The sequence below is a fragment of the Mya arenaria genome, chromosome 10 (genome assembly GCF_026914265.1).
Source record: "Mya arenaria isolate MELC-2E11 chromosome 10, ASM2691426v1".
Classification (NCBI taxonomy): Eukaryota; Metazoa; Mollusca; class Bivalvia; order Myida; family Myidae; genus Mya; species Mya arenaria.
The window spans coordinates 18556589-18580604 of NC_069131.1; the positions used below are offsets into that span (position 1 = coordinate 18556589).

General features: G+C 35.5%; 1 protein-coding gene across 1 annotated transcript; it reads left to right on the top strand.

The window, feature by feature from the left end:
* The first annotated feature begins 4770 nt into the window (after positions 1-4770).
* Positions 4771-22547, top strand: LOC128204416 (carbohydrate sulfotransferase 15-like). Its single transcript, XM_052905832.1, has 8 exons — positions 4771-4872; positions 9622-9718; positions 16437-16997; positions 19743-19956; positions 20703-20804; positions 21371-21527; positions 21969-22040; positions 22391-22547. Exons 2-8 carry the CDS (start codon positions 9701-9703, stop codon positions 22545-22547), a joined length of 1281 nt encoding a protein of 426 aa, XP_052761792.1. The 5' UTR covers positions 4771-4872; positions 9622-9700.
* The last annotated feature ends 1469 nt before the right edge of the window (positions 22548-24016 follow it).

The window sequence follows — 24016 nt, forward strand, 5'->3', positions numbered from 1 at the left end:
ACACTCATGAACATTACAAGAAAGAAATGTCATGCACATCACAAGAGCGGTTTGTCTCATTGGCTATTACGTTCATACTCATTGATTAAGCTGTATGTCTACTATAGCGGTATATCTTAATAGACATTACGTTTATAACATTTATAAGAGCATTTTGTCTCCTTTAACACTTTTTCATAAGCCATTTCCTGGAACGGTATGCCCATACAAAACATTTACATCTACATATTAGAGCGCTACGTTATACTGAACACGTTCATAAACATCACTAGAGCGCTACGTTATACCGAACACGTTCATAAACATCACTAGAGTGCTACGTTTTACTGAACACGTTCATAAACATCACTAGAGCGCTACGTTATACTGAACACGTTCATAAACATCACTAGAGCGCTACGTTATACTGAACACGTTCATAAACATTACTAGAGTGCTACGTTATACTGAACACGTTCATAAACATTACTAGAGTGCTACGTTATACTGAACACGTTCATAAACATCACTAGAGTGCTACGTTATACTGAACACGTTCATAAACATCACTAGAGCGCTATGTTATACTGAACACGTTCATAAACATCACTAGAGCGCTACATTATACTGAACACGTTCATAAACATCACTAGAGTGTTACGTTATACTGAACACGTTCATAAACATCACTAGAGTGCTACGTTATACTGAACACGTTCATAAACATTACTAGAGCGCTACGTTATACTGAACACGTTCATAAACATCACTAGAGCGCTACGTTATACTGATCACGTTCATAAACATCACTAGAGTGCTACGTTATACTGAACACGTTCATAAACATCACTAGAGCGCTACGTTATACTGAACTCGTTCATAAACATCACTAGAGTGCTAAGTTATGATGAACACGTTCATAAACATTACTAGAGCGCTACGTTATACTGAACACGTTCTTAAACATCAGTAGAGCGTTATGTAATACAGAAAACATTCATAAACATCACTAAAGCGCTACATTATACTGAAAACGTTCATAAACATCACTTGAGCGCTATGTTATACTGAACACGTTCATAAACTTCATTAGAGCACTATGTTATACTGAAAACGTTCATAAACATCACAAGAGTGCTCGTTCTTAAACATTACCAGAGTGCTATGCTTTACTGAACATTACGTTCATAAACATCACTGGAGCGCTATGTCTCACTAGATGATACAGTAATAAATTTTATTGGAGTGGTGTGTCTCACTTGACATTACGTTCATAAACATTAATAGAGTGGTATGCCTCACTTGATGTTACGCTCATAAACATTACTAAAGTAGTATGTCTCACTTGACGTTAAGCTCATAAACATTACTAAAGTAGTATGTCTCACTTGACGTCACGCTCATAAACATTACTAAAGTAGTATGTCTCACTTGACGTCACGCTCATAAACATTACTAAAGTAGTATGTCTCACTTGACGTCACGCTCATAAACATTACTAAAGTAGTATGTCTCACTTGACGTTACGCTCATAAACATTACTAAAGTAGTATGTCTCACTTGACGTTACGCTCATAAACATTACTAAAGCAGTATGTCTCACTTGACGTTACGCTCATAAACATTACTAAAGTAGTATCAAAGTAGTATGTCTCACTTGACGTTACGTTCAAAAACATAACCAAAGTAGTATGTCTCACTTGACGTTACGTTCATAAACATAGCTAAAGTAGTATGTCTCACTTGACGTTACGTTCATAAACATTACTTGAGCGTCAAAGGAATATAACTCTGGTGCTACCCAAATCATTACCGATACTGACTTTAAGCGTTAGACCGTCCAAGAAAGTCAACAGAAGACCCAAAAATTAAGTATAAGTAGCCAAGAATTGCATTGTCATTTATTAAATAACAAATCTAGAGGGATGCGCCAAGTAGCCCGAACTATAGACAATGTTATGTTTAAAGGCACAAAGATAATTTCCAAACTTACATTAAACACGAGCCAAAACGCTTTAAGGCAACAAACATTAAACAAATATTAAAATAGCGTCATCGGTAAATGTTGAGGTAACCGTGTTGGCAGAGTCAGTGAAAAATAAGTTAAAAATCACTGGGGGTTTGTATCCTACATTTGGGATAACCATCTTGGCACGGTCAGTGAAATGTATGTTAGAAATCACTGGGGGTTTGTATACTACATTTGGGGTAACCGTCTTGGTACGGTCAGTGAAATGTAAGTTATAAATCACTGGAGGTTGGTATACTACCGTCGTGGTAACCAACTTGGCTCGGTCAGTGAAACGTAAGTTAGAAATCACTGGGGATTTGTATACTTCATTAGGGGTAACCGTCTTGGCACGGTCAGTGAAAAGTAAGTTAGAAATCGCTGAAGGTTGGTATACAACCGTTGTGGTAATCAACTTGGCTCGGTCAGTGAAAAGTAAGTTAGAAATCACTAGGGATTTGTATACTACATTTGGGGTAACCGTCTTGGCACGGTCAGTGAAAAGTAAACTATAACTCACTGGGAGATTAGGCTAATTTACAGGCGCCCAAACTTATACTTTCACCAACAATTATTGAAAAAGTGCAACATTAAACAAAGCCGAAAAAAGGTTTAAACATTAAAGTATGATAAGATAAATGGATTATTTATCTTTATTGAGTAATTCAGTTTTAAACGTCACCCGTTTGGGTTTTACCTGTGACTCTTAACATGGTTTTTATTTGAAAGTTTGACTTACGGGTTTGTCCCTGTAGTTTTCCTTATAGTCATTCTTCAATCTCAAAGTCGACTGATTATTCCACATTAAAGGGACTGTGCACTAGGTTGGCACCAAAAAAAGTTTTTCTCTGTAACGAATCTCAGGACAATTATTAAATAGAATATGTTACGCTTCGATATCATAATTGTTAAAAGGTACCAAAATGTAAAAAAAAAGATTATGTCGGAGACCGGGTTCGAACCCGTGTCGGCAAAATGGCATTCTATCTTTGTATCCACTGTGCTATGAATACTTACTTCAAAAGAGTGGTATATTTCGGCTATATACCTAACTTGGTAATATCACGTGATAACACCGACTAGCCAATCACGCATTGGGAATGAATTCTACTAGCTGGACATACCCAGTAATCTTTTTTAATGGAAAAAGACGAAATATCTGTTAAACTTAAATAATTTGTAAACTGTGTGGTACTTCAGTTAGTAAGTTTCAATGCATTGTACACTTAAATACCAAGTTTATGTCAGTTTCCGACAATTTTCTTTTTTTCTTGCAATTTGATCAGGTGCACAGTTGCTTTAAAGCATGGAATGGTTTTAAGAAGACTAAAGCTATACAAGATTTAAACGCGCATTCTCCTGTGCATTATGTCGATAAACATCATTGCTCAATATTCAAAAAATACATCTAGTATAAAATGAACTCGATTAATTCAATAGGTTTATTTGTACAGCGTTTTGATTCAAGCTTTATAACACTCGAGTAGATTTTTGCACACCAGATTTCTTGAGGCGCGAGAGTAGTAAAATCAAATACTACCTGATTAGTTCAATAAGAATATTTCAAATAAATATATTGAAACATTTTCAATTATTTTGATTTAGCGATATGTTCTAGTTGAGCTGCACTGGTGTTTCTTTTCCCAATATAAAGTAAGGTCATCCCGTCCATGTTTGCTGAAATTAAGGTACTGTTTTTTCACGAGATTTTAACTCAAATAATATCAAGGGATTTCAAATCTGTTTCTTATTTCCAGTGTGATTTAGATGCTACTTCATGGTCTATCAAGTTAATATAAAAAGAATGGACATATTATTTGGTGAATAACTTAATATTAATAAAAAATTAAATAGATAATTGAAAAAAATATCCTTCGCGAATTATTACATTCGTTATCTCTATTTTCGTTAATGAAAATATATTAGCTTGTCTTTTTCTTTGAAATTCCAGTTCATTTTATCTTTTTTTAAGTAAATTAAATATCTTCAGGCAAAGTAAAAACGACCACTACATATGGTTATTAAAGCGGCTTTGAATATGCGACGTCCTTGTTTCGTGAACTATGTTTTTCTTGATTATCCTTTTTCTAAAAGGTAATTAATAATGAGAGTATGATGGTTTTATTTTATAGCTTAACTCGACTTTTTGATTTCACGCTTCTGGCAGCCCCGGGCAGCCTAAGGCGTATAATGGTATTTTTACACGGGCTGCATACAAGGCTTTATGTATGTGTAACGTATGATTCCGAGTTTAATGACTTTAAAGCAAAGATAAGATGTAAAATAATGTTACAGAACACTGATTATTTAACGTAATCTTACTAGAATTTAACTCGATTTTTATCGCTCTGCAAAGACGAGAGGCTGTCAGTCTGCTGGGCTGCTGAATTCACGCTGCTAGACTGCCAGTCTGCTGGGCTGCTGACTTCACGCTGCCAGTTGCTGGGCTGCTGACTTCACGCTGCTAGACAGCCAGTCTGCTTGGCTGCTGACTTCACACTGCTAGGCTGCCTGTCTGCTGGGCTGCTGACTTCACGCTGCCAGGCTGCCAGTCTGCCAGGCTGCTGACTTCACGCTGCCAGGCTTCCAGCCTGCCAGTCTGCCAACTTCACGAACATCCAATCATCAGCGTAAAATTAATAGCCAAACGTAACAGCTGGATTCAGAAAGCGCGAGAATAGATATCATCTGTGTCATTATTTGAGCTAAATAGCAAAAAGGAAGACTACGAGCAAGCATATAATAAGATATAATAAAATAATTGATATCTTTTTAGATGGGACTTCGATTATTAGTTAGTTATTATGTCTGTGATCCGTGCAATTGCTTTAATAATTCGAACGTGCACCATTTAGCGACCGGATAAACTTTAATTCTGATGAAATGTGAGTTTGTCATTTTAATTACGGTACAACATTGTGAGCTCAAAATAATTTTTAAGTAGAATTTTGGAACGCTTGTACAATTTTGAGGGGGAAACGAAATAATGCCTTAATGAATAAATACAAGCTATGTTTTGAATTTACTTTAACTATTAGTTAACATACATTGACAATATTTCAATGTCATGTACATCAAAGATTTATATTTATGTATTATCATCACACCTGGGAATGGACTGGTTGAATTGTTCAGAGGTGCACTCCCACAGATTGACCGTTTAGACAAAAAAATATATTTTGTCTCAGATTTAGCTTCTGTAAAAAATCATTCAATTCAAACATATATATCACAGTATTAAAACGGATCTTAATTTCTTAAAATACTGCCAAAGATTACAGTTTTTAATGCATTGAGAGTGCATCTTTTAAAAGTCTAGACTAAGATATATATACATTTTGTCACATTTTCTAATGGTTTTTCTATCACGGGTTTTTCTAACTTAACGGGGAAGGAGGGTCCGTGTATATACCGTCTTTTTGTTTTTCGTTTTTTACAATTGAAAGTAAAAAAAAAAAACAATAAAAGGAACATTCAAATGTGTTTTTTTTTTCGTTTGTCTAATGATTGAATAGAAAACCAATATTGATAGGCTTTTTCATTTTCTTAATTATAACCTCGGAATACAAAACAAGGAAACTATTTATATATACCGTTTCTTTGTTACAAAGTGTAAAACGAAAAACGAAAAACCAGCTAGCATATATTTACCGTTTTTAACGTGTTTCGTTTTTTTATGATTAAAAGTAAAAAAATGAAAAAGGAACATTCAAATCATTTTTTCGTTTTTGTTATGACTGAATAGAAAACCAAAATTGATAGGGTTTTTTTTCTTTTTCTTTCCCATGATTTCAATTTTACTCACGGAAATCAAGACAAGAAATTGATTCATTCATACCATTTATCGATTTTTGTTTTACAAAGCGCAAAACGAAAAACTAAAAACGAGTGGCGCTGCAATTTTCTGTTTTCATATGTACTTGATTACGTCACCATATATGTTAACGACTTCTAAACTAAAAAGGGGCAATATTTCCAGATGCCTTTCAAGAATCTAACGTAAAGTTAACACAGAATTATTTCTGAGGAGAGTATTTTATATCAAATATATTGTAATATTTTGTACCTGCAGCATGATTTAATAATTTACCGAATGCATTGGAATACATCCCTTGTTACAATTCGGCTTATATGTAATCCTGTGAAAGTAGTTCTAGAGATTTATACGTTAGACAGTGATCTAACATAGTTACTGACATGTTAAGTAGGATATATCTTTTAACAATAGTTCTTAGAGACTACATTTCAGATTACATGTTGTTTTTGTTTATTGCATATGTGTAGTATGACATATTGATGTCAATAACACTGGCGGTCCAGGAATTCATAACTGAGGCGGAATCCGTTTTCCAGTCCCGTACACATTGCGTGTACGAGGTCCGAACTTCCATCCCGTACACGTTGCGTGTAAGAGGACGTATTTCAATCCCGTACACGTTGCATGTACGGGGTCCGTATATCCATCCCGTACACGTGACGTGCACGGGGTCCGTTTATTTATCCCGTACACGTTGCCGCTGCTCCTCCTACTACTACTACCACTACTACAACAACTACTACTACCACTACTACTACTACTACTACTACTACTACTACTACTACTACCACCACCACCACCACCAACCACCACCACCACCACCACCACCACCACCACCACCACCACCACCACTACTACTACTACTACTACTACTACTACTACTTCTACTACTTCAACTACTTCTACTTCTACCACTACCACCACCACCACCACCACCTCTACAACTACTACCACTACCACTACCACCACCACCACCACCACCACCACCACCACCACTACCACTACTACCACCACCAACACCACCACCACCACCACCACTACCACCACCACCACTACCACTACCACTACCACTACCACTACAACTACTACTACTTCTACTACTTCTACTACTACTTTTAACGTAGTATGGTTTTATCCCAAGCCAGGAATATGTAGTGCACTGAGCTTAATCCGGTTATAAGGGATATATAGGGGTTTGATCATTGTGGTTATACTGGCATATAATGTGGGTTTTATGGACATGTAAAGTAAATGTAAAATTTGTACCGAAAAGAATCATCAAAAAAATCTGTCTTCCTGTAAAGATTGCAAAATAGGTCATTTCACGTCAAATTTTATTTAAAATAAAAGTGTACTATGTGCGTTTGGTCATGTAATTTGTACCTCATTAATCAGTGATGAAATATCGTTCAAATGATGCCAAACTTTAAAAGGCGACTTAAAATTAAATGCTGGATTTTTATCCCTTTGTTAACCCTTTTTACCGCCACCCCTCAAAGTGTATGGACTCAAATAAAAATGTTGAACTAAAGTCTGTATTTGCGTACTGTCCGAAAACGGCATTTATAACATAACTTACGGAGCAGGAGTGATATGGCCATATGCAATAATTTTCATATATAACTAGTGTAATAACTATGTAAATTAAGTAACGCATCACATAAATATTTATTCATACGCGCTGTCAAATATGTAAACAATTATTAGAAACGATGTTTCAAAAGAAATCATGTCGGTGATCACAGCGCCAGAAAATAGCTCGTCCAGAAATTGAATGATAACAATGTTCCTGCGAACCAGATTATTTATGAAAACATCGGTACACAAAAACATTGCATCTATAAACAGCTATAGCCGCATAAATTTCAATCAACACATAAAGGAAATGTTCAGCATCCTGAACTCCAGTCAAAATACCCGTCGTCTTAAAAAATGCTCATTCTAGGCAGTTCGCCAGCAATGCTCAAGTTCACACACTGTCACAGTCACTGATTCCACATAAAATGCCACTTTATCTGGTGGATTTTACAACATTTTGTGGTGCTTCCATTCACGGAAGTAATGTCCATGTGCACATCCATCAAAATGACAAAAATCCATGCTGTAATCGACCAGCTACAAAGCGAATTCGCACTATTGAAAGCGACTGTGACGCTGACTTATGTTCTTTTTAAACTTCAACCACCAAAAGACATGTAAACACTTGCATGATTACTTATGACGTCACGCAGTTATGTCATTGCTCTTTTTATTGATTTGCTTGAAATATGTATTTTTGTTGTTTTTAATAAATCTAATGAAAATCGGTTCACAATTGAGACATGATTTATGCTTTTTATTGTTAAAGCTGCACTCTCACAGATTGAATGTTTTGACAACTTTTTTTTATTTTTTTGTCTTGGAACGAGCCAATTTATGCGAAAATGCATGTAAACCAGTCATATAAGACTGCTGACAAAACATTAGATTGCAGAATTTTATATTTAAGTTAAAAAATTGATGTTTTGAGTTTTTCTTAAACCGTTAGTAACAGCTTTATCCATAAAACATTAATTTCGGAACGGAAATATGAAAATCTGCGATCTTATCTTTTGAAAGCAATCTTTTACTACTGGTTTGTAGATATTTACGCAAAAATGTGCTCTTTCCAAGACAAAAAATTAGAAAGTTGTAAAAACGGTAAATCTGTGAGAGTGCAGCTTTCATAGAAAGTTTTTATGTCGGTTATTTTCTTTCCTGCGGATGAAGCATCCTAATAACACACAAGGTAAATACTTGGCACTATGACAAGAGAAGTGTATTGAAGAAACTTTGACCTAGATTTCGACCGTAAATGCGTTATGTTATAAAAGGAATCTTAAATTCGTGTTTATTTTGTATCAAATTTATTAAACTCGTCATTTAAAAACGATAAAAACTCGACAGAGCCTCGTTTTTATCGCATTTAAATGAACTCGTTTAATAAATTTGATACAAAATAAACACTCATTTGAGATCCTTTATTTATTCATACCCACGATTTGATGTATATCATTCACATGTAAAAAAGAAGAATTGTTTCGATCGTGTTCTTGGTTCGTCTAGAAACAGGCATATATAGTCTTCTATGCAATAAGAAAGAGCCCCTCGCCGCATCCATTTAAAATGGATGGAAATCTAGCAATTAATCTATACTAGTCATCATTATTTAACATCAAGGTCAATGGCAATTTCAGAGAGCTTATGGGTCGGATTTCTTAACTAGTTTTTCCTCATACTTTTGAATTTAAAAAAAAAATAGCAACTTTTTTTTGATGGTGCTTATTCCACTAAAAGTAAAAATGTATCAGTGTTAAAATAAATTTGAATATAACGTAATGAAGCACTTCATAGTCAAAATAATGAGTCCTTACTCTCTAAGTGTTTGATATTATATTTATTCCAAAGGGATGGCATTATTTTTCATATTTGCCGTACATTTATTTTGGTAAATCAGCAGTCACCAATTCTTGATTTTCATCTGACAAAAAAAAAGGATTTAAAAATAATGAAAAAGAAAAACGGATGTCTAAATACACTAAGCTGATTAAAGAGGATGCATTTATCTAATAATTGGAATTATAGTCTGTTATACTATCGGCCAATTGTTCAGATCTATGTTTTCAAAAGATTGCAACGTGATTAACTTTTAAACGTGCAATAATTCGATGATATGTTTATATATATGAATAAAACAAGTATAATTTAAACAGTTGTCAAAAATCTTATAAGAAGTACGACAGTATTAAGATAATGATATATGCCTGTTTGCTTTGTTATTATATTATTATTACTATAGGATCATAGCTGTTAATCTCGTAAAGTGGGGCCTTCTAGTTGAACGTTTACCAGTGGCATCGTCGCTGCTATAGGGAAGAATGACTGAACAAAGAGAGGTACTACTTTTTTTGTTTTCATTCGATTGTGAAGTTTGTTTCAAAAACATTACAGGGTGAAAATCTGGGGGCCGTTTCAGTAAGGCATTTAAATAGTTTAATAATTGTATTATTTTAGAAATGGCAACACTTTGTTTTTGTGTTTTCTTTCTTTAAACTGGTTTAAGTTCAGCTCGATTAAATATAACGCACATTAACAGAAATATGACACAAAGATAATTTCAATTTACGACTAAGACCGACCAAGTTTTTTTTATTGAAACGGCCCACAATACTGGTTCCCGGTATTCGAAGCATTGATAATGTATACCCGGTATGATATAAACCTACATGTAGAATGTATACCCGGTATAATATATACCTACATGTAGAATGTATACCCGGCATGATATAAACCTACATGTAGAATGTATACCCGGTATGATATATACCTACATGTAGAATGTCTACCCGGCATGATATATACCTACATATAGAATGACTACCAGGTATGATATATACCTACATGTAGAATGTCTACCCGGCATGATATATACCTACATATAGAATGTCTACCAGGTATGATATATACCTACATGTAGAATGTCTACCAGGTATGGTATATACCTACATATAGAATGTCTACCCGGTATGATATATACCTACATGTAGAATGTATACCCGGTATGATATATACCTACATGTAGAATGTATACCCGGTATAATATATACCTACATGTAGAATGTCTACCCGGCATGATATAAACCTACATGTAGAATGTATACCTGGTATGATATAAACCTACATGTAGAATGTCTACCCGGTATGATATAACCTACATGTAGAATGTCTACCCGGTATGATATAAACCTACATATAGAATGTCAACCCGGTATGGTATATACCTACATATAGAATGTCTACCCGGTATGATATAAACCTACATGTAGAATGTCTACCCGGTATGATATAAACCTACATATAGAATGTCAACCCGGTATGGTATATACCTACATATAGAATGTCTACCCGGTATGATATAAACCAATATGTAGAATGTATACTCGGTATGATATAACCTACATGTAGAATGTCTACCCGGTATGATATATACCTATATGTAGAATGTCTACTCGGTATGAAATAAACCTACATATAATATGTTTACCCGGTATGATATAGATCTACATGTAGAATGTATTCCCGGTATGATATAGATCTAAATATAGAATGTCTACCCGGTATGATATAAAGCTACATGTAGAATGTCTACCCGGTTTAATATAAATCTACATGTAGACTGTCTACCCGGTATGATATAAACCGACATTTGGAATGTCTTCCCGGTATGATATAACCCTACATGTAGAATGTCTACTCGGTATGGTATATACCTACATGTAGAATGTCTTCCCGGTATGATATAAACCAATATGTAGAATGTATACTCGGTATGATATATGCCTACATATAGAATGTCTACCCGGTATGATATAAACCTATACGTAGAATGTCTACTCGGTATGAAATATACCTACATGTAGAATGTCTTCCCGGCATGATATAAACCTACATGTAGAATGTCTACCCGGTATGATATATACCTACATGTAGAATGTCTACCCGGTATGATATATACCTACATGTATAATGTCTACCCCAGTATGATAATATAAACCTACATGTAGAATGTCTTCCCGGTGTGATATACTCCTAAAAGTAGAATTCGTACCCGATGTTATATTGACCTGCATGTAGAATGTATACCCGGTATGATATAAACCTGCATGTAGAATGTCTACCCGGTATGATATATACCTACATGTAGAATGTATACCCGGTATGATATAAACCTACATGTAGAATGTATACCCGGTATGATATAAACCTACATGTAGAATGTATACCCGATATGATATAAACCTACATGTAGAATGTCTACCCGGTATGATATATACCTACATGTAGAATGTCTACCCGGTATGATATAAACCTACATGTAGAATGTATACCCGGTATGATATAAACCTACATGTAGAATGTATACCCGATATGATATAAACCTACATGTAGAATGTCTACCCGGTATGATATATACCTACATGTAGAATGTCTACCCGGTATGATATAAACCTACATGTAGAATGTATACCCGATATGATATAAACCTACATGTAGAATGTCTACCAGGTATGATATAAACCTATATGTAGAAGTTATACTCGGTATGAAATAAACCTACATATAGAATGTCTACTCGGTATGATATAAACCTACATGTAGAATGACTACCCGGTTTGATATAAATCTACATGTAGAATGTCTACCCGGTATGATATATACCTACATATAGAATGTCTAACCGGTATGATATAAACCTATATGTAGAATGTCTACTCGGTATGAAATAAACCTACATATAGAATGTCTACCCGGTATGATATAAACCTACATGTAGAATGACTACCCGGTTTAATATAAATCTACATGTAGAATGTTTACCCGGTATGATATATACCTACATATAGAATGTCAACCCGGTATGATATATACCTACATATAGAATGTCTACCCGGTATGATATACACCTATATGTAGAATGTATACTCGGTATGATATATGCCTACATATAGAATGTCTACCCGGTATGATATAAACCTATATGTAGAATGTCTACTCGGTATGAAATAAACCTACATATAGAATGTTTACCCGGTATGATATAGATCTACATCTAGAATGTATTCCCGGTATGATATAGATCTAAATATAAAATGTCTATCCGGTATGATATAAAGCTACATGTAGAATGTCTACCCTGTTTAATATAAATCTACATGTAGACTGTCTACCCGGTATGATATATACCTACATTTAGAATGTCAACCCGGTATGATATAAACCGACATGTGGAATGTCTACCCGGTATGATATAACCCTACATGTAGAATGTCTACTCGGTATGATGTATACCTACATCTAGAATGTCTTCCCGGTATGATATAAACCTACATGTAGAATGAATACCCGTTATGAAGTATACCTACATATAATATGTCTACCCGGTATGAAATATGCCTACATGTAGAATGTCTACCCGGTATGATATATACTTAAATATAGAAATATAGAATGTCTACCCGGTATGACATATACCTACATGTAGAATGTACAAACCTACATCTAGAATGTCTTCTCGGTATAAAATAATCCTACAAGTAAAATGTCTACCCGGTGTGCTATAAACCTACATGTAAAATGTATACCCGGTGTGATAAAAACCAGCATGTAGAATGTCTACCAGGTGTGATATAAAACTACATGTTGAATGTATACCAGGTATAATATAAACCTACATGTAGAATGTTAACCCGGTATGATATAAACCTACATGCAAAATGTACAAACATACATGTAGAATGTTTTCCCGGTATGATATAAACCTACATGTAAAATGTGTACCCGGTGTGCTATTAACCTTCATGTAAAATGCATACCCGGTATGATATAAACCGACATGTAGAATGTCTGCCCGGTGTGATATAAACCAGCATGTAGAATGTCTACCAAGTGTGATATAAATCTACATGTCGAATATACTCCAGGTATGATATAGACCTACATGTAGAATGTTGACCTGGTATGATATAAACCTACATGTAGAATGTTAACCCGGTATGATATAAACCTACATGTAGAATGTTAACCCGTTAAGATATAAATCTACATGTAAAATGTACAAACCTACATCTAGAATGTCTTCCCGTTATGATATAATCATATATGTATAATGTGTACCTGTGTGCTATTGTGTGCTTTTAACTTACAGGTAAAATGTACACCCGGTATGATATAAACCTACATGTAGAATGTGTCCATGGGGTAATATCAAACTACATGTAGAATGCATACCCGGTGTGATATAACCCAGCATGTATAATGTCTACCCGGTGTGATAAAAACCTACATGTTGAATGTCTTCCCAGTGTGATATAACCCTACATGAAGAATGTGTCCCAGGTGTAATATCAACCTATATGTAGAATGAATACCCGGTGTGATAAAAACCAGCATGTAGAATGTCTACCCGGTATGATATAAACCAGCATGTAGAATGTCTGCCCGCTATGATATAAACCAGCATGTGGAATGTCTTCCCGGTATGATATAACCCTACATGTAGAATGTGTCCCCGGTGTAATATCAACCTATATGTAGAATGTCTGCCCGCTATAATATAACCAGCATGTGGAATGTCTTCCCGGTATGATATAAACCAGCATGTAGAATGTCTGCCCGCTATGATATAAACCAGCATGTGGAATGTCTTCCCGGTATGATATAACCCTACATGTAGAATGTGTCCCCGGTGTAATATCAACCTATATGTAGAATGTCTGCCCGCTATAATATAACCAGCATGTAGAATGTCTACCCGGTATGATATAAACCAGCATGTAGAATGTCTGCCCGCTATGATATAAACCAGCATGTGGAATGTCTTCCCGGTATGATATAAACCAGCATGTGGAATGTCTACCCGCTATGATATAAACCAGCATGTGGAATGTCTTCCCAGTGTGATATAACCCTACATGTAGAATGTGTCCCCGGTGTAATATCAACCTATATGTAGAATGCATACCCGGTGTGATATAAACCAGCATGTAGAATGCATACCCGGTGTGTAACAACCAGCATGTAGAATGTCTACCCGGTATGATATAAACCAGCATGTGGAATGTCTTCCCGGTATGATATAAACCTACATGTAGAATGTCTACCCGCTATGATATAAACCAGCATGTGGAATGTCTTCCCGGTATGATATAAACCAGCATGTGGAATGTCTTCCCGGTATGATATAAACCAGCATGTGGAATGTCTTCCCGGTATGATATAAACCAGCATGTGGAATGTCTTCCCGGTATGATATAAACCTACATGTAGAATGTCTACCCGCTATGATATAAACCAGCATGTGGAATGTCTTCCCGGTATGATATAAACCAGCATGTGGAATGTCTTCCCGGTATGATATAACCCTACATGAAGAATGTGTCCCCGGTGTAATATCAACCTATATGTAGAATGCATACCCGGTGTGATATAAACCAGCATGTAGAATGTCTACCCGGTATGATATAAACCAGCATGTAGAATGTCTACCCGCTATAATATAACCAGCATGTGGAATGTCTTCCCGGTGTGATATAACTCTACATGAACAATGTGTCCCCGTGTAATATCAACCTATATGTAGAATGCATACCCGGTGTGATATAAACCAGCATGTAGAATGTCTACCCGGTATGATATAAACCAGCATGTAGGATGTCTACCCGCTATGATATAAACCAGCGTGTAGAATGTCTACCCGGTATGATATAAACCTACATGCAGAATGTATACCAGGTATTATATAAACCTACATGTAGAATGTCTATCCGGTATGATATAAACCTGCATGTAGAATGTCTACCCGGAATGATATAAACCTACATGTGGAATGTCTACCCGGTATGATATAACCCTACATGTAGAATGTCTACTCGGTATGAAATATACCTACATGTAGAATGTCTACCCGGTATGATATAAACCTACATGTAGAATGTCTACCCGGTATGATATAAACCTACATGTGGAATGTCTACCCGGTATGATATAAACCTACATGTAGAATGTATACTCTGTATGATATAAACCTACATGTAGAATGTCTTCCCGGTATGATATAAACCTACATGTAAAATGTCTACCTGGTATGATATAAACCTACATGTAGAATGTCTACCCGGTATGATATAAACCTACATGTAGAATGTCTACCTGGTATGATATAAACCTACATGTAGAATGTCTACCCGGTATGATATATACCTACAGGTAGAATGTCTACCCGGTATGATATAAGCCTACATGTAGAATGTATACCAGGTATGATATAAACCTACATGTAGAATGTCTACCCGGCATGATATAAACCTACATGTAGAATGTCTACCCGGTATGATATATACCTACATGTAGAATGTCTACCCTGTATGATATATACCTACATGTATAATGTCTACCCCAGTATGATAATATAAACCTACATGTAGAATGTCTTCCCGGTGTGATATAATCCTAAAAGTAGAATTCGTACCCGATGTTATATTGACCTGCATGTAGAATGTCTACCCGGTGTGAAATTAACCTACATGTAGAATGTATATTCGTGGTGATAGAAACCTACATCTAGAATTTATACCCGGTGTGATAGAAACTTTCCTGTTGAATGAATACCCGGTATGATATATATTTGCATGTAGAATTTATACCGGTGTGATAGAAACCTACATCTAGAATGTATACCCGTGGTGATAGAAACCTACATTTAGAATGTATACCCGGTATGATATATATCTACACGTAGAATGTATACCCGGTGTGATAGAAACATACATGTAGAATGTATACCCGGTATGATATAAACCTACATGTAGAATGTGTACGAAGTCGCTATGACTTGTAGCGTCTTTGACGTGTTAACAAGCTGTGTAAGAGTATCCGAGGCAATGCCTTGCTGTTTTTTACACATATAATGTAGAATATCCTGCATGCTGATTTTTAATTCAGCAGTTTTAATTCACCTTATTACAAAATATCATGGTACAATAAGTTGCTATTGAACATGAGTGTTAAGTCTTAAACTTTTATTAAGCTCGTGTTCTTATATTTGTTTTGCTGCAGGTTTATCCAAGATGCTGTTTCAATAACCATGGAAGAGGTAGACGCCATATTGTTTGGGTGCTCATTTCGGTTGTTCCTCTGTTGCTATTGTATTTTACATTTTACAAGTATCATGTTGGCGTTCTGAAGAGCGATTTCCTTATACAGCTAAAAGTAAACAAAAATCTAGCGAACCAAAGCGTTCGGAGTGAACAGATTGTGCGAAACAAAGGCGTTTCATCAAAATCTATAAAGGGATCGAAAGGCAATGGGCAAGATTCAGAGATACATTATGAGACAAGTACAAAGAACTTGATTCCACTGAATAAACTCTTAGCAGATAAAATCGACCATAAAACAGACAAATGGCAGAAGGTTAGTTTGAACTCCAGCGTTAAAGGTATACCAAATGAGTACAACAAGGCATTTAATGTCACATTGAATGAGAACAGAAACATCACCAATAAGAATGGTTCAAAATATCCTGAATCGAGCGGAAACAATCGAAAGCAGCCAGCGCCTATAAAACTGGTAGCCAGGAAGTTCCCAAGAAATTTTGAACATGTTGACCTTATGAAAATGGTAAGAACCTAATTATTCGTCAATATGTCGGACATACTGCAAAATTTGAGCTCGCTTGTATTTGTAAGGTACGGCTTTACACATTGATTGAGAAAGTGTGTTTTGTAAGTGTGATCTGTTATTATCTGATATGACTAGTTATCACATTATATCCCAGTTATACGGTTAAAAACAAATATTTCGAATATGTTTATATTGCACATGTGGAATATAACTTTGCTTCATTTCGTTTTCGTTATTAAATTAAGCACTCGACGTATCTGTAAACACTTAATTTGTGATATTGGAAATAATCAAGAAATTCGAACATGTATTTTTCTTTCTTGTTTGATAAATACTTATGTGAAAAACTACAGAAACAAGCTCAGTAGCAAACAGATTTAAACATAAACCCGGTTAATGGCACTGGGTAAACGCCAAAGACATAGAACACAAAAACAAAAACTCACAAACAAGAAAAACATGAAAGAATAGCACAAAACACCACAAACGCATGTTTGTGAAAATCTGGGGGCCGTTTCAGTTCGGCATTAAAACAGTTTAGTGATTTTAAATATGTTTATTACTTTATTACACTTTTTTTTTCTTAAACTGGTTTAAGTTCAATCCTTTTAAATTCATAGCAAATTAAAAGAAATTGTCCAGTGGTAAAATTAAAAAAGCACAACAATAAACATATTCTCTGAAGCCCGCTAGCCCCATCCTCGGCACCCCATCGTATCATAATCTATATGATTCCCAGGGCAAATTGGCTAGGGAAACCTCGTTAATCTTGAATATTCCTAAGCATTTCTTGACCAATGATATAGCCGATAACAAAAGGAAAGAATCTTCTTTGTGAAGAGCCACTGGCATATTTAACAATATCCTGCCTAAAACGATTTTTAAGCCGTGATCTTATTGGATTATTTCGTACCGAGATTACATCCGTTACTTGTCGGCCATTTCCGCACCGCATAAGGTGTGTCACATGCGACCAATCAAGCGGCTAGATTTCACCTTATTTATTATTCATAAGTATGATATTTTACAGCGGATTTGCCCAGGGTATCATATAGGTTATGATGCGCTGGGGTGCCGAGGATGGCTAGCCCAGACCCATAGTATTGATATTCAGGTATTGGTCCTTTACCAAGATTGTTCAAATTATCTCCCTGCTTTGAAAAGTGGACCCGCTCCAGGGGAAACAAGTTTTCTATATACGTTTTACGGTTAAATCTTCTTTTCTGCAACAACAAGGCCAATGCCCTAGACATTTTGTATGTAGCCTTATGATAATGTCATTAAGAAGAGTGTTCAACTTATGTCTCTGATTAAAACTAGCGCCTCCGATAAAGTCACAAGTTTTCTATATTCTTATAAGGTGGAATTATGAAACTCGTCTTCTTTTGATACTGCATGGCATGGACCTTTGATATTTGGCATTGCAGCCTTATATGGATGTGCATTGTAGCAAGAAACAACAAATTATGGCTCTCGGGTCAAAGTTGGGGGGGGGGATCATGTTTTCTGTCATAGTTCTCTGAAACCGGAAGGCCATGGCCTTATATATTTGGTATGTAGCCTGTTGTAGAGGCCTTGAAGCAGTAATTTTCAAGTAATGTCACTGGGGTGAAAAATGGACCCGAGACCCCGAGAGGTCTCAGTATGAGTCCATGTCCATGTGCAGTTGAAAATCATACTGTAGAGTACCAGAATCAATAATCACTGAAAGTGCTGATAGACGGTGCCATTTTTTGGTCTGCTGCAAGTATACAACTTGTTTTTTTTCTGTTATCAACACAGGTGATCATCGGGAACAAATCTTAAATTTAGGGGCATAAATTTAACACTCTTAGTTGAGGATAATTAGACAATGCTTCAAACCAAATATCCAAGCTTGATTTTTATTTTCAAAACATTGAAATTTCATTGCTGTAGCTTTAAAAATAAAAAAGTTTATAAAAAAGGTCACCTGGCAATGTCAATTTTAATATTTGCTTGCAGAACTGCATCATGGTCCAGTATTTGTTCCAGTAGCATAACAAATACGCCAAAAGGACACAATATCACGGAAACACACCATTTACAGATTATTTTCAAAATAATACACATGGTCGAAAGTTCATTGTTGTACTCAAAAATAAGAAAGTAGGCCTTAGTTAAGGTAATCCAAGAACAACAACGATATATTGGTCAAGATGTCATTGCAGTAGCTTCAAACGTAAATAAGTAGGTAAAAAGATCACAATCATTGTCATCCAAACACAACTGCAACGCGTGTAGCGCAATAATTACCAATGCTTACCAGGAGCGTAAGTGGAACAGGTACTTCTTATTCGGTATGTTTTACCCGTAAAAAGCCCGTGACACACAGAATATGACACATTCATTATTCAGAGCACATTGATCAACTCGTTCAGTAAATATGTTAATAAGCTCGCCTACTAACAAATTTCATAAACTCGTTCAATAAAACTGTTTGTTATAGGACGACTCGTGACAAATCCTCTACAAATGCATTCAATCTCAAAAACACTCATCACAACACCCTGTCATTTATGTACTGTTTTGTATTACATTCATGCCATAAATAATTTATCATTGTACAATTAAGAACTAATTGATAACCGTATTGCTTCTTGGAACGTTGGATTACATTTTGACTTTCCTGTTGTATACGGTGTTAGGAGAAAAAAGTTACATTTTTAAAACACAACAGCTTTCGAATTACACATAGTGACATGTACCATTTGAATGTTTCAGGAGCCGTTTACATTCCTCGAAGAATATAGAAATCCATGCTACGCTGTTGAGCAAACCGAAGACCGGAAACTGCCTTTACAGTGTATACCATACTTTTATCTTATTGGTGCCCCGAAGTCCGGCACTACGGACTTGTTTAGGAGGATTACCAAACACCGGGAAATCTCAGAGAATGTTGTAAAAGAACCACACTGGCTAACGAGAAAGAGATTCTGTAAGTATGTTGACATTTACCATTGAGTCTTCGTTAAATTAACAAAATTAATTTACACTGGACAACTTAATCGTTTAAGGCAATGCATTTGCTGAATCGTTTAACGTCAAAAATGCTGAAACAGCTTCGATTTAATCATAACCATGACAGGCTGTTGGCATTATCGCTAAATGTCCAACATGCTATACATTTGACTTATCGCTCAATGTTTATAAGGTTTTATATATTAGTGTTATCCTTCAACGTACGAAGGGCTGAACATTTTGACTTATTTTTTTATTTAGACTACAAAATGCAAAACATGACTGTAGGTTAAATATTGAAAAAGTACATGCATTTGAATAAAAATTTAACGCACACAAAAATATGTATATTGGACAATTTAATCTTTGACATGTTATGTTGATGTTGTTATATATCGAGCAACATTTTTATTTTGGGACTCCATAAAAAACATGGCTTTGTATGTTTTTATTTATTTGGTTGATTAATTGATTAATTGACTGACTTATTGATTGACTGGTTGATTGATTGATTGACTTATTTATTCATTGATTTATTGCCTGACTGGTTGATCGATTGATCGATTGTTTAAATGATTGATTGATTGACTGACTGGTTGATCGATTGATTGAGTGATTGGGCGTTGCGTGATTGATGGATTGAGTGATTGAAGTATTGCTTGTATGATCAGTAACCGAGCGTACTCCTCTACAGTAACATAATACTTGAGCCTTTCCTTTCAGCTTCAAATCCTTATTGGGCTTCTTATGAGGAATACTTCCGAGCTGCAACAAGACAAATTAACGCAAAGAAAGACCCCGACGGTTTCCATCCAGTTATTGTTGGTAAGGATGATAAGAAAAGAATAGCAGACTAATCGATTTAAAAAGCTCCGCTCTCTTGTCGAGAATGGAAGCTATCCTTTTTTAAATAAACAAAGTAAGCAAGGATGTTATTTTAATTAGAACACCAAGATTCAATGATAACAAAGGAGGACAGTGTTTTCTGAAATATAAGCGTGATTATGAGTGTAATAGGTGGTCTAGTGGTCTAGGTGTCCGCCGCTAGACAATTGATCATTAGCATAAGCGACAAGGGCACCACGTTCGCTTTGCCCCCTCATTAGAAGAGGATCAGTACTCGTGCCTACCCAGGAAATGGTCTCAGTAATGAGGTTATTGATGAAGTCATTGCTAAAATAATTAAATGTAAACTACTACGCAATGTGTTCTACTGTCGAACCCCGTTGTATCGAACAGGAACTAGAGAGTTCGAGTCAGGCGGGAATACTTACCTTCGGTATAAAAAAGTCGGCCCTTAACATCTAGTTCGAGCCACAGAGTTAATCGAGCCAACGGAGTTCGAACCAGCCGGGTTCGACTGCATAGTTTACATGCCGCTGTCTCTTCAGGCGACTGCAGTGCCTCCACCCTGTGGGACAACGATTATTGGACCTTTCTGCCAGAATACAAGAACCTCACTGAACCTTTATATACCAATGCCGATTATATTCACCATTTTAATCCAGATGCAAAAATTATTGCGATTTTGAGAAATCCTATTGACAGGTATGTTAGATATTTCCATATTAAATAATGAATGTCATGTTTCCAAAATAAATATTATTGTATGATCGACAGTAATCTCTTTTTTTAAAGCTCTCTAAAGAAGCTTCCACAGTCCACAGTTTTGTACTTTTGGCAGCAGATGTATACAGTTGTACCCCGATGGCACGATTTCGCTTGACGCGATCTTCTCGTTAGCTAAAACTGGATGTACAGGTCCGACTTCTTTTAACTGATTTCCGCTTGGCTCGAGCTCCAATAGACTCGAGATATCTTCGCCGGCCGCTGTGAATTCGAGTCAACGGGGTTCGATTGTAGCTTATTTTGTGTCAAAGCATAATAACGAGGTCAGTAGTTGTGTTGCTTCCATTTGAAGTGAACACACACACACACATATATATATATATATATATATATATATCACACTGTTGTTCTATTTTTCAGATTGTATTCCGATTATTTATATTTCACGGCAGGCAAGGACAAAGGTCCAGAAAGATTTCATGAAAGAGTGAAGTTTGTCTTAAACACGACCAGATCTTGTCTAAAACGGAATACTCTACGGCATTGCTTGTACAAGCCGCCTGCTATCGTTACTGATTTTGAGGTAATATTAACACGACATAAGTCCCCTAAACCCTTTATTAACATACATGAGCACATACGTAAGTGGTCAAAATAACATGATGCCCTAATATAGTTCAGTATTTCCCCTGTTTTCCAATATATTTATCTCGGTTTATCAGCAGTCAGCCGTTTTTGACTTTAATAAGGTGAAGCGGTTGATATAAACAGAGACTGTCCACTAAGTTGGTAGTTTTTACAAAATAGAAGACTAATACAACTTTTCTTTCATGCTTTTCGAGGAAAACTGGTGATGATTATTCACCTCACCTACGCCTCAAAGTTTGTCAGAAAACTAGCATGGTCTTCACCCTTTTCGAGGAAAACCACCTCTCTTCAAACAACTCAGACGGGTCTCTGACATTGATGGTTAACTCAATACCCATGGATGTATCATGAAACAAACTCTTATACTAAAATAAAATGGGTTATATCCAATGATTATTCGCAATTGTTTGTGCTAACACGATCGACCTTCAAATTTGTATTCAATAAATGGCAGCGTAGAAATTTGGTCACATATTCATGCCCTGTATAAATGTGAAGTGCTTTCGTTATTTTTTTGGAACATAGATGCACTTATAAGTCTTCTTAGATTAATGTTTATTTCATGTTTACATTGAAAAAACGAGTGAATAATATAGTATGAAAAAGGCATCGGATAAATTTTTCTCAACGAACCGGAAATAGAAATTGACAGCTACGTCATAAACTTTAATTTTAAGTCCCACGAGAAGCGGCGAAATATATATATATATATAAAATTCAAAATGGGGTTATTAAGGAAAATAAAATTGAATACTTATTTAACTCCGAAAGTAAGCAAAAAAATAAACAGAAAATTTGTTAATTTCAGTGTAAGATCGTATTCTTCGCCACTCAAGAAAATATGTTTTTCTATGACACTTGTGAAATAAGATACGATCTTACACTGAAATCAACAAATATCCTTCATTTGTTTGTTAGCATATACTAACATCAAATAAGTTTGTAAGAACATACTAACAATCTTAAACCATTATTTAAAGTAATCAGTATGCATTTACCAAAATTACCTCTTTGAATTAACCATTTCTTCTGTTAAAAACATACTGATAGATCCTTAACCATTAATGTTTATCTTGATTGGCAGTGCACCTATTAGCATGTAGTTTGAACGGAATGATACTATGGTAATAAAAAAGCCTTCTCAATGAACAAATTATAATGTTGACCACTAAATTATGAATCTATTTACGGGCGCCCAAAAACTGAGCAGAAGCCATGAAGGGAGATGTTATAAGCGTTTAGTTATCTGGATCAAAAACATTTGCATAGAACTCCAATACCAACGGTATTGGCTTTTAAACAATAATTGGCTGATTGTTTATTTTTTTGTTAAAGGGACTGTACACCAGATTGGCACCAATTTTTCTGTAATGAAGCTCAGGACATGTCTTAAATAGAATGTGTTACGCTTTGATATCATAATTGTAAAAAAGTACCAAAATGTAAAAACAAAAATTGTGTCGTAGACCGGGTTCGAACCCGTGTCGCCAAAAAATTGCAGTTGAGCGCTGTATAAACTGAGCTACGAAGGATTACTCTAATCGAGTGGTACATTTAAGCTATATACCTAACTTGGGAATATCACGTGATAACATAGACTAGCCAATCACGCATAAGGAATGAATTCTACTCGGTAGACATACCCAGCAATCTTTTTTAATGGAACAAAACGAAAACACTGCGAAAATTGTTTTTGTAAACTAGGTGGTACTTCAGTTAATAAGTTTCAATGCATTGTACACATCGATACCAAGATTATGTCAGTTTTCGACAATTTTCTTTTTTTTTGCTATATCATCATCAAAGTACAGCCCCTTTAA

What these genes read in the sequence shown, in the direction of transcription:
- LOC128204416 (XM_052905832.1), top strand. An exon ending in GCTAACGAGAAAGAGATTCT is followed by an intron (nt 19,957 to 20,702) that starts GTAAGTATGTTG and finishes CTTTCCTTTCAG; the next exon opens with CTTCAAATCCTTATTGGGCT. An exon ending in AGATTTCATGAAAGAGTGAA is followed by an intron (nt 22,041 to 22,390) that starts GTTTGTCTTAAA and finishes ATGCTTTTCGAG; the next exon opens with GAAAACTGGTGATGATTATT.